We start from the raw sequence: 12,287 nt of genomic DNA on the forward strand, positions 1-12,287 counted from the left end.
TGCAGACTGCTAGCTTTAATTTGAGGGTATTTACATCCAAATCAAGTGAACGGTGAAGGAATTACAACAGTTTGCATATGTGCCTCCCACTTGTTAAGGGACCAAAAGTAATGGGACAATTGGCTTTGCAGCTGTTCCATAGCCAGGTGTGTGTTATTCCCTCATTATCCCAATTACAATGAGCAGATAAAAGGTCCAGAGTTCATTTCAAGTGTGCTATTTGGTTTTAAAATCTGTTGCTGTCAACTCTCAAGATTAGATCCAAAGAGCTGACACTATCAGTGAAGCAAGCCATCATTAGGCTGAAAAAAACAAAACAAACCCATCAGAGAGATAACAAAAATATTAGGCATGGCCAAAACAACAGTTTGGAACATTCTTAAAAAGAAGGAACGCACTGGTGAGCTCAGCAACACCAAAAGACCCAGAAGACCACGGAAAACAACTGTGGTGGATGACCGAAGAATTATTTCCCTGGTGAAGAAAACACCCTTCACAACAGTTGGCCAGATCAAGAACACACAGGTGTATGTGTGTCAAAGTCAACAATCAAGAGAAGACTTCACCAGAGTGAATACAGAGGGTTCACCACAAGATGTAAACCATTGGTGAGCCTCAAAAACAGGAAGGCCAGATTAGAGTTTGCCAAATGACATCTAAAAAAGCCTTCACAGTTCTGGAACAACATCCTATGGACAGAGGAGACCAAGATCAACTTGTATCAGAGTGATGGGAAGAGAAGAGTATGGAGAAGGAAAGGAACTGCTCATGAACCTAAGCATACCACCTCATCAGTGAAGCATGGTGGTGGTAGTGTCATGGCGTGGGCATGTATGGCTGCCAATGGAACTGGTTCTCTTGTATTTATTGATGATGTGACTGCTGACAAAAGCAGCAGGATGCATTCTGAAGTGTTTCAGGCAATATTATCTGCTCATATTCAGCCAAATGCTTCACAGTGCAGATAGACAATGACCCAAAGAACACTGCAAAAGCAACCAAAGAGTTTTTTTTAAGGGAAAGAAGTGGAATGTTATGCAATGGCCAAGTCAATCACCTGACCTGAATCCGATTGAGCATGCATTTCACTTGCTGAAGACAAAACTGAAGGGAAAATGCCCCAAGAACAAGCAGGAACTGAAGACAGTTGCAGTAAAGGCCTGGCAGAGCATCACCAGGTATAATGTCTCGGCTGCGTGTTGCTTCAGGTACACAGCTTAACATCAAGTATAAACCGAATCCCAATGAAAGATGCGCTGGTTTGCTGAACTGATGCAATCTTTACTGAGATATAATGAACAGGAATGTGTACAATAATGTTCATATGATATGATATGGGATGATATGTGAGGTAAAACTGTGAAACAAACATAAAAAGAGAAATATAAGCATGGCTAATTCAAGCAACATACATTATACATAGCTAATACAAAAGATAGGGCCTAACTAACATGTGCTTGCTTACTACACTGAAACACACATTATCTATCTGCAATGTCTAACATCCCTCTACACAAGCTGAACTAGCAAAACCCCTTTACTCACAGGCTTTGGTGTTCGTCAGGTTTGCAATCTGTAATAGCTTTAAGATGTCCTGTGGATCTGGTCACTATAGTACCCAGAGCTGGACTGAACAGGATATGTCCCAGCAAGCCCTAGAGAGTACAGAGAAGACCCGCCTCTAGGCTTCAAGAAAATGGAGGGTCTTAAAGAAACAGACACTACTGAGTGCCAAGCATGTAATATACATTGCAAAGGCAGCACACTCCCCACCTGGCGTACCATTGGTTATGCCACTAACCTTTGGACAGAAGTAAAACTACTTCAGAAATTGGCCTAGCATACACCTTGGGAATGCCCTGTCTAACAATTCTAACTTCAACTTTTCTAACTCTAGCATCACCACTAGGATCAGTCCCCACAATGAGTCCAATAGGCCATTCATTCCTGTGGGCCTGAGTGTCTTTTAATAAGACAATGTCTCCAACTTCTAAGTTGGGTTTGTCATCTTGCCATTTCTTGCGTGGCTGGAGTGTCACCAGGTATTCCTGTCTCCACCTCTTCCAGAAAATGTCTGCAAGGCTTTGAACTTGTCTCCATTGCTTAGTATACAAGTCCTTGAGGTCAAAGTCTCCAGTGGGAGCTGTCACTGGTTCCATCTTCTGGGTCAGCAGCATTGCGGGTGTCAAGACTGATGGCATCTCTGGATCTGTAGACACTGGAACCAAAGGTCTTGCGTTCATAATGGCCACGACTTCAGCCATTAGTGTAGTCAAAGCTTCATGAGTGAGGCGAGTAGACCCAACCTTCAGGAGCATGGCATCCAGAATGCGACGAGCTACTCCAATCATCCTCTCCCATGCTCCTCCCATATGCGATGCGTGTGGAGGATTAAAAGTCCAAGTGCATCCTTGATCTTGAAGATAGGAACCTGTTTCAGAGTCTGTAGAGATGATTTTCAACTCCTTGCAGGCCCCAATAAAGTTTGTGCCGCGGTCTGAACGAATCAATTTCGCTGGTCCTCTGATAGAGAAGAATCTTCTCAAGGCATTGATGAAACTTGAAGTGGATAAAGATTTAATCACTTCAATATGAACTGCTCTAGTACTCAAGCAAGAGAACAGAACAGCCCAGCGTTTACTTTCGGCACTGCCTCCTCTAGTCTTGCGAGAAGAGATGTTCCATGGTCCAAAAACGTCTAGACCTACGTGAGTGAACGGAGGATCTGAAGCAAGTCTGTCTGCAGGTAAGTTTGACATCTTTTGAACCTCAAGTTTCCCTCTAATCTTCTTACAGGTAACGCATTGGCTGATCACGTTGGAGACTAGTCTCTTACCTCCTATGATCCACAATCCTGCTGACCGTACTGCTCCTTCAGTGAAGTGTCGTCCTTGATGTGCAACTTGCTCGTGATAGTGTCTTACCAGAAGAGCGATGTGATGATTCTTAGGTATGATGAAGGGATGTCTCTCTTGGATAGTCATATCCGCTGCCGACAAACGACCTCCAATTCTTAGTACTCCGTCTTCGTCGAGGATAGGGTTCAACTTCTTGAGCGAACTGTGTCGAGAAATCTCTTCCTTTTTCAGAAGGTTTTGAATTTCTTCTTTAAAGACTTCCTGCTGGACGCATTTGATGATCGCGACCTTGGCTTGTTCAAGATGGTTGTTGCTACGTTGATCAGTATTAGTAGCTCTGGAGGAGTATCTGGCTAGACAGATAAGTTTTCCGATTGCACGAGTCAGCGACTTCCAACTGGAAAACCTTTCAAATCTATGGGCGCCCAGACTGTCTCTGGTAACTAAAGTCTTGCAAACTGCAACTTGAGGTCTTACCTCTTTGTCTTGATCTGGTTCTATGAGCTGAAAGGTCTCTACCTGAGTAGTCTCTTTGATTTCTGGCTTACCAAGAAACGATGGACCTACGAACCAGTTAGTTTGCTTGAGTACAGCGGCTGACACCAATCTTGTCCCATGATCCGCTGGGTTCTTGTCCGTGCTGATGTAATGCCACTGATCTGGACTTGTAGACTTTCTGATACGTGTCACTCTGTTGGTCACGTATGTGTAAAATCTTTTTGAAGCGTTGTGAATATATCCTAACACAATCTTGCTGTCCGTATAAAAGTTCACTGCATGGATCTCAATGTCCAGTTCAGTCGTAATCATGTCTGCCATCTCTACCGCTAAGACAGCAGCACAAAGTTCTAGACGTGGGACAGTGTGAGCAGGTCTGGGAGCTAGTTTAGATTTTCCCATGATGAACCCAACATGGCTTTGTCCCTCAGTGTCTATTACCCTAAGGTAAGTTACAGCTGCAATAGCCATAGTGGAAGCGTCAGAGAATACGCATAATTCTCTCCTCTTTGTAGCAGACAAGGAAACAAATACGTACGGTCTTGAAATGTAGAGTTGTTCAAGCTCTAACAATGAGTCTTTCCACACCTTCCACTGCATTCGCTTCTCGTCAGGAAGAAGTACGTCCCAGTCAATTTGTTCCTGCTCAGTAGTGATCTGTCTCAAAAAAGCTTTGCCTTGCATGATGATGGGTGCTACGAATCCCAGGGGGTCATAAAGACTGTTGACTGTAGATAGGACACCTCTTTTTGTGAATGGTTTCTCTTCTCTGGAGACCCTGAAGGTGAAACTGTCAGTCTTTAAGTCCCAACTAAGCCCAAGACTTCTTTGCAAGGGTGGTGATTCTGTTCCTAGATCTAAGTCTTTGAGGTCTTTAGCACGGTCTTCCATTGGAAATGCTTCCATGACTCTGTAGCTGTTGGAAGCTACCTTGTTCAATCTTATGTTGGATTCTGCCAACATTTCTTTTGTACTTTTCAGGACGTTAATAGCTTCTTCGTTGCTGGAGAAAGAAGCAAGTCCATCATCCACGTAGAAGTTCTTCATGACAAACTGTTTGGCTTCTTGACCATGTCTTTCACCTTGCTGTGCTGCTCGTTTCAGGTTGTAGATAGCTACAGCTGGGGAAGGGCTGTTTCCGAACACATGTTCCTTCATCCTGTACTCTATGATGTCTTTGTTAAAGTCATTGTCTGCATACCACAGGAACCTTAAGTAGTCTCGGTGATCTTCTCGAACGAAGAAACAGTAGAACATCTGTTGTACATCTGCTGTTACTGCTACAAGTTCTTTCCTGAACCTGATGAGTACTCCAAGGAGTGTGTTGTTCAGGTCAGGTCCGCTGAGAAGGACGTCATTTAGTGAGATGCCTTCGTGCTTCGCACTAGAGTCAAATACTACACGTATCTGACCTGGTTTTTGAGGATGATACACTCCAAATATTGGTAAGTACCAGTGTTCTTGGTTTTCTTGTAGTGGTGGTGCCCTTTCTGCATGCTCGTTGTCAAAAATCTTTTGCATGAAGGCTTGGAAGTGTTTCTTCATATCTGGCTTTCTTTGTAGAGTGCGCTGCAACAAACTGAAGCGTTTCTCTGCTTGTACCTTGTTGACAGGAAGGTGATGGCGTGGTGACCGGAAGGGTAGAGGGGCTACCCAGCTGCCTGACTTGTCTCTGTAGACTTCTCTGTCCATGATCTCGAGGAAGAGGGTATCTTCTACCGAGGGTGCTGGCTTGTCGTCGTCTCGTGTTCTTTCAAACACCTTACAACCCAGTTCATCTGTATTTCCAGTTGAGGCTAAGTCTTCCATGCACCTCTGGATACTCCGATGATGTGTTGGGTTATCTAATCTCTCTTTAATGTGTAGACTGTTGGTACATGGGCAAAGACAAGATGTACGACCATTCTGCAACAGATGTGTTCTGTAGACATTTACCTTTGATGGTTTGTGCAGTCCGTCTAGACATACTTCTCCAACGATGACCCATCCGAGATCAAGGCATTGTGCAAATGGTGCATTGTGTGGCCCATTGTACTGTTCTCTGACTTTGTGCAATCTGAGAATATCTCTCCCAAGTAGAAGGGTGATTGCAGCATCTGGATCTAGTGCTGGTATTTGGTCTGCTATTCGCACCAGATGAGGGTGATGACGAGCAACTTCAGGTGTGGGTATCTCTGACCTGTCGTCTGGTATCTCATCGCATTCTATCAGGGTAGGTAGAGTCACCTTTGTCTTTCCATCTAAAGATTCGATGATGTAGTTATTTGCTCTTCTCCCTATTGTCTCTACAACTCCAGAACAAGTCTTCAAGGTGTATGGAGTTGGACTTCCTTTGTCACCGAAGAGGTCAAAGAATTCTGTTTTTGCCAGAGATCTGTTACTCTGTTCATCCATGACTGTGTACATCTTGATTGCTTTTTCTCTAAAACCTGCTGGATACACCTTGACTAAGCATATCTTGGAGCACGATCTTGAGCGGCCCTGCTCTGTACAGATCTCAGTGCACTTTGAGCTTACTGCTGGCGTTGCACTCTCTCCTTGCTCCCCACCATGATCTTCTTGAGTTGCTTGAACTTCTTGTTTCCATGGTGGTGGTCCCGGGTGCAGTGCTGACAAGTGTTTGTCACTGTTACACTCTGTGCATTGTATTGTTTTTGTACAGTCTTTTGCAAGATGCTGAATTGAAGCGCAGCATCTGAAACAAATGCGATTGTCTTTAAGATAAGCTTTGCGCTCTTCTAACGTCTTACTTCTGAAACTGCGACATTTTCTTAGTGGATAAGGCTTATTGTGGATAGGACATATTTTGTCTGACTCCTCAACTTTCTTCCTTGTGTTGTCTTCCTGATTAGCTGCAGATTCAGGCGGAACTTCTGTCTTCCTTACAGAAACTGTTGCTCTGCGTTCTTTGTAAAGCCCTGGAGGTTTCTGCTCTACCTTTGGGAAGCTTGCCGTTCTCTTGTTCAGGAAAGCAAAGCTTGGGTCATTGCGTATTTCAGCTTGGTCTTCTATGAATTCAGCGAAGAAGGCGAATGGTGGAAATGCAACATGATGATCTTTCTTGTATCTTGAAGCTTGAGCTACCCACCTTTCTTGCAAGTTGTAAGGAAGTTTCTCGATTATGGGCTCAACTCCACGTGCTGTATCCAGATATGAGAGACCTGGCAGATATCCACTAGACTTAGCGGCTTCTATTTCTAAGAGTAGGTCTCCCAAACCTCTCAGCTTTTGGTAATCCTTATTTGTTATTCTTGGATAGTTTTCTATCCTTTTCAGAAGAGCATCCTCGATCACTTCAGGTGATCCATAGCATTGTTCTAGTCTCCGCCACACCATTGCAAGTCCTGCTGCTGCGTCATGAACATGTACTGATCTGATCCTTTGGGCTTGCTCAGTGGACTCTGGACCTAGCCATCTGACAAGCTGGTCAAGCTTTTCTTTCTCTGTCAGGTTTAAGTTTTGGGTACCGCTCAGGAAAGATGACTTCCAGGCCCAGTAGTTTTCTGGACGGTCGTCGAATTTCATGAGACCAGCGCCCACTATCTCACGGTGCATCAGGAATTTTGCCACTTCTATAGCACTTGTTGCGTCTGGCGAATACTTCTCGCGTGTAAACTCAGGGTATGGCTGCGGCTGGTAAGGCTGATGAAGCGCTTGTCTGAATCTACTTTGTTTAGGTGGTTGTTCTCGTCTGTTGTAAGTCTTTCTGCTATAATCCAGACTTGTATTTGCTTGAGGAGGGAGTACGCGAGCATACGTTTGCACTCTTGGAGGGTTGGCAGATTGGTCTCTAAGCATGCGACCACTTGACTTCCCACACTGAGATTCTGATTTAGTCTTGCAATGTTGCGTAGTATCAAAGTTGCTTATTGCTGGTGGAGTCAATGAAGACCTAGGTGCGTCATTGGACTGCTGGTCAGTGTACATGGTTGCTTGTGACTGTACGTACTCACGGGTGCGTTGGATTGCGCTGTGGGATGACATCTGGTTTTCTATGCCATCAAACTGAGCTTCAGCAGCCCTTGTGAAAACTTCTGCCTCGGCTAAGGCTGCTGCCGCGTTTTTCTGCTGTTTGAGTAGGTGTAAAGATGCTTCCAATTCTGCTTTCTTTTTAAGTGCTTCAGATTCACTTTTTGCTTGCTCTCTCATCAATTCAGCTTCCTGCTCCGCATAAGAAGCCATGGCGCAAGCTGCCTCTGCTTTTGCTCTTGCCCTAGTCGCTTTATCGCTAGCCGATGACAGACTGGTGATGCCTGAACGTCTAGAACTAGTACGCTTAGATCTTGCTGAATCGGCGCTAGCTGAAGTCAGATTTGTTTGACTGGATGCTCTGGACAGTGTTGTGTATCTAGACTTGATTCTTGGCAAGCTGTGTGAGTCATCTTCCTTATAGGAGCATTGAGGGTTAACTGTCAGAGTGCTGTTCCCTGTATTCTGCATCTTGATTTAGCTGGCAGCGTGGATAATGATGATGACTGGACACAGGCAGTATCAGTGTTGTAGTGAGTGAGAGAAGTTAGTTTCACTTTCGTTTCACTCCACGTGGCTGAAAGGAGTTATTAGTCCTTTTACTGCGGAGGACGATTTAAAGCTGTTTAACTGCTTCTGACAACGTTTTAAAGCCTTTTTACTATAATGTCTCGGCTGCGTGTTGCTTCAGGTACACAGCTTAACATCAAGTATAAACCGAATCCCAATGAAAGATGCGCTGGTTTGCTGAACTGATGCAATCTTTACTGAGATATAATGAACAGGAATGTGTACAATAATGTTCATATGATATGGGATGATATGTGAGGTAAAACTGTGAAACAGACATAAAAAGAGAAATATAAGCATGGCTAATTCAAGCAACATACATTATACATAGCTAATACAAAAGATAGGGCCTAACTAACATGTGCTTGCTTACTACACTGAAACACACATTATCTATCTGCAATGTCTAACATCCCTCTACACAAGCTGAACTAGCAAAACCCCTTTACTCACAGGCTTTGGTGTTCGTCAGGTTTGCAATCTGTAATAGCTTTAAGATGTCCTGTGGATCTGGTCACTATAGTACCCAGAGCTGGACTGAACAGGATATGTCCCAGCAAGCCCTAGAGAGTACAGAGAAGACCCGCCTCTAGGCTTCAAGAAAATGGAGGGTCTTAAAGAAACAGACACTACTGAGTGCCAAGCATGTAATATACATTGCAAAGGCAGCACACCAGGGATGAAACTTAGCGTCTGGTGATGTCTATGCGTTCCAGACTTCAGGCTGTAATTGACTGCAAAGGATTTGCAACCAAGTATTAAAAAGTGAAAGTTTGATTGACTTCATGGGATGGAAGAGACTCTGGCTCCTACCCTCTACCCTTTTACCCCCCATTCTGATCAATAAAACACAACAACCGTACTTGGTGTAAAGGCCGTAGCGGCAATTTATTAAATAACCATAAATAAATAAAATACCATACTTTTTAACATATATTATAACCACTTTAAACATAATACTTTTAACATATATTATAACCAAGACACCGAGGGATCCTAGAAGGCAACCAGAGCATCCGGTCCACGTTTTTAAATCACTTTTTTACCTCATAGATGCATGCCGTAAAGATAAAGCCATGCACCTATACCAAAATATTGCCTCCCAGGATCCCCTTCTTTACTGCCCGCTGCGACAAATAAACAACACATAAGGGAGGGCGGGTGGGCAACTTCTACCCACGCTATCCCTCACTGAATAAGCCCCACCCCAATTTCCTCTAAACTCACATCCCATAACCTGCTCCACCCCTTCCTTTCTCCTACCGGAACACTCCCCTCATAACATAATTAACCCTATCCACCACTTACTTCCCCCTAAGTCAAGCCGCATTTCGCTACGGCTGCGCCCCGCTCCATTGCTTTTCTGACTTCATGGGATGGAAGAGACTCTGACTCCTACCCTCTACCCTTTTACCCCCCATCCTGATCAATAAAACACAACAACCGTACTTGGTGTAAAGGCCGTAGCGGTAATTTATTAAATAACCATAAATAAATAAAATACCATACTTTTTAACATATATTATAACCACTTTAAACATAATACTTTTAACATATATTATAACCAAGACACAGAGGGATCCTAGAAGGCAATCAGAGCATCCGGTCCACGTTTTTAAATCACTTTTTTACCCTCGGCCGCACTCTCCGACCCAAGGGCCCCAAATGCACGATTTATATCCCTGCAAGGCTATTAACCCCATCAGGGTCCCCAGTTTTCCATTTACCACCAAAACCTCATAGATGCACGCCGTAAAGATAAAGCCATGCACCTATACCAAAATATTGCCTCCCAGGATCCCCTTCTTTACTGCCACCAGACGACATAGGTGTCACCTCACCTATGCTCGTCCCTCCACACCTTCAAAGTCTCCAAACCATCGCGCAGGCCTAGCATCCACATGTCAATTCCAATGTCATTTAGATGGACTCCATCAGACCTCAAAAACAAAGGGGATGCCTCCTCCAAATCTTTATGCCGAACCACAAAACCCCCATGCCGCTTCACAAATCGGCCCACCTCCCTATTGACCTTGACCCTAGCCCTATTCAACTTCTCCACCGACCGTGCCATCCGCCAAGCTCTCCTTGCCACTATATCCGACCACACCACCAACAAGGACGGGTAATCAGCCCACAACCGCAGCAAATCCAATTTAATGTCCCTAATGACGTCTCTGGAACGACGAACATCCAAATCATTCCCTGCAGCATGAATGACCACTATATCCGGAGGGCGATCAAGAGAAACATAAAAACTGAATTCTGGCAACACCCGTCCCCACAACAAACCTCGCAATCCAATCCAGCGGACCTGAAGCTCATGGGACTCAAAACCCAACTGCCTGCCATTCCTCCGCACATCAGCTCTCTGGGCTCCCCAATAAACATACGAGTGGCCAAAAATCCAGGCCAGGCACGCGGTGGGCCCTACAAAACAGAACAAAACAACCAATGAACAAAAACAACAGTTAAAGTGCCACCCCACATACCTGAACCCCCACCAAGCCTAGCTAAACGGCTATCCAACAGCTCACCTTGTCACAGTAAATGAGGCCTAACATAGGAACGGAAACACGCAGATTCCCACCTGCCAATACGCCGAATCACATCGTCCCCCAAGCCCCACCGAGCAACCTCAATAGCAGCTCCAATCCGATAGGAGTGCGATGCAAACTCCCTGGCTTGGAAACCCGCCGCCCCCAAACACTTCCTAAAAACTGCCACAAACTGATAACGGGACAAGGCCGACCCGTCCATGTGCACAAACAAAGCTCCTTCAACATCAGGCCGAACCCCCCAGAACTCCTCCAAACACCTGATGGGGCAAACCACAGAACCCCACAAAGGGCGGAGCACAAAACGCCTCCCCCGCCCCTCCGGATCAGTTTTCGATCTACGCACCAAACAATCCAATCCTTCCGGGCAGCGCACCACATCCCCACGCCTCAAACCTCCATCTCCACCTCTATTTCTTGCCACCAACTCAGACACTCGGAAAGCCCCGAAAAATGCCAGTGAAAAAACCGCACGAAACAGACACACCTCATACCCTGACACACAAGTAACCCCCACCTGGTTCCACAACAAATTCAATATCTCAAAAGAAACCGGGCGGCGCGTATCCCTAGTGAACACATGTCTCCGATAACCCTTCAATGCCTGGCGCACCATAAAACATTTAGACACATCCGCCATGCCCCTCATGCGCAACCAGAAGGATATCGCCGACACCCGTTTCGAAACCACTGAATATGACGAACCCGCACTAAACGCCAATCCTACCATATAAATCAGAAGCACCCGGAACTCCTCAAAAGTACTACAGCCCCCAACCTGTTCAATCAACCGGTCCCACTGGGACCAAACTGAAGCATAAGCCGACCACGTACCTGTACTCACAGATCGTTGAAGCAATGCAACCGAGACCCCAAGGCCACGCTCCAGAGCCACTGAGGACAAGGACGGCCGTGCTCCTCCGCCATCGGCTCCAGTCGACGAAAACGATCCCACTGAAAACGAGAGAGAGCATCAGCCACCGAATTCTCGACACCCGGAACATGAACTGCCACAAAACACGCATTCAACTCCAAACCCCTCAACACCAAATGCCGCAACAAACGAATCACCAGCGGTGAACTAGCAGATTGGGCATTAATAGCCTGCACCACGCCCATGTTGTCACAACAAAAACTAATCCTCTTGTTCCGAAAACAATCACCCCACAATTCCACCGCCAGCACGATGGGAAACAATTCCAACAAGGCCAGATTAGTCAGAAAACCAGCCCTACACCAGTCATCCGGCCACGGCCCCGCACTCCATTGACCTCGCCAAAACGCCCCTGACGCGTCCGTTAAAAGCTCCATATCGACATTAGAAACCGTCTCGTCCATCCACATAGATCGCCCATTAAACAGAGACAAAAACTTTTCCCAAACCTCAGATCTGCCCTAACCTCCGCCAACAACCGCACTGTCAGAACTATTGGGTATGAATAAAGTCCATAATTATAAGGCCTATATAAATGTATGGACATGAGCCTAAGGGACAACCATTTTGTCTTATTAAAAGACAGAGTGATTTTTTTTTTCCTTTACTCTGAAATTGCTAACCTAAGGTTTACGATATATACCAAAGTGTTTACCTAAGTCTGTTTTGTGAGAAGGAGATGTCCCAAGGTCTAATGAGATGTCATGGCCTAGATAAGACAATGTATTTGAATTCTGATGATTTTAGTGAATAGAAAGACTCTAATCTTTCTTTGTGATTTTTATATTAATCAATATAGGAGTAGATTGATTTTATATAATCAATTTTAATAGGTGTGCTGAATATATAGTATATATATAAGAGTATAGTCCTCATAGATATATTCAATTGTAAGATTAG

General features: G+C 45.0%; 1 protein-coding gene across 1 annotated transcript; it reads right to left on the reverse strand.

Moving 5' to 3' along the window:
* Positions 1 to 1,260: 1,260 nt before the first annotated feature.
* Positions 1,261 to 8,563, reverse strand: LOC122942309. Its single transcript, XM_044299851.1, has 3 exons — positions 8,349 to 8,563; positions 2,837 to 8,160; positions 1,261 to 2,704 (listed from the first exon to the last, which is right to left on the reverse strand). The coding sequence occupies exons 2-3, from the start codon at positions 7,794 to 7,796 to the stop codon at positions 1,797 to 1,799; spliced, it is 5,868 nt and encodes a 1,955-aa protein (XP_044155786.1). The 5' UTR covers positions 7,797 to 8,160; positions 8,349 to 8,563; the 3' UTR covers positions 1,261 to 1,796.
* Between the last annotated feature and the right edge of the window lie 3,724 nt (positions 8,564 to 12,287).

This window comes from Bufo gargarizans, chromosome 1, assembly GCF_014858855.1.
Source record: "Bufo gargarizans isolate SCDJY-AF-19 chromosome 1, ASM1485885v1, whole genome shotgun sequence".
NCBI classification, from domain to species: Eukaryota; Metazoa; Chordata; class Amphibia; order Anura; family Bufonidae; genus Bufo; species Bufo gargarizans.

What these genes read in the sequence shown, in the direction of transcription:
- LOC122942309 (XM_044299851.1), bottom strand. Translation starts at nt 7,796, where the DNA reads ATGCAGAATACAGGGAACAGCACTCTGACAGTTAACCCTCAATGCTCC. An exon ending in AGGATTGTGGATCATAGGAG is followed by an intron (nt 2,705 to 2,836) that starts GTAAGAGACTAG and finishes TCACTCACGTAG; the next exon opens with GTCTAGACGTTTTTGGACCA.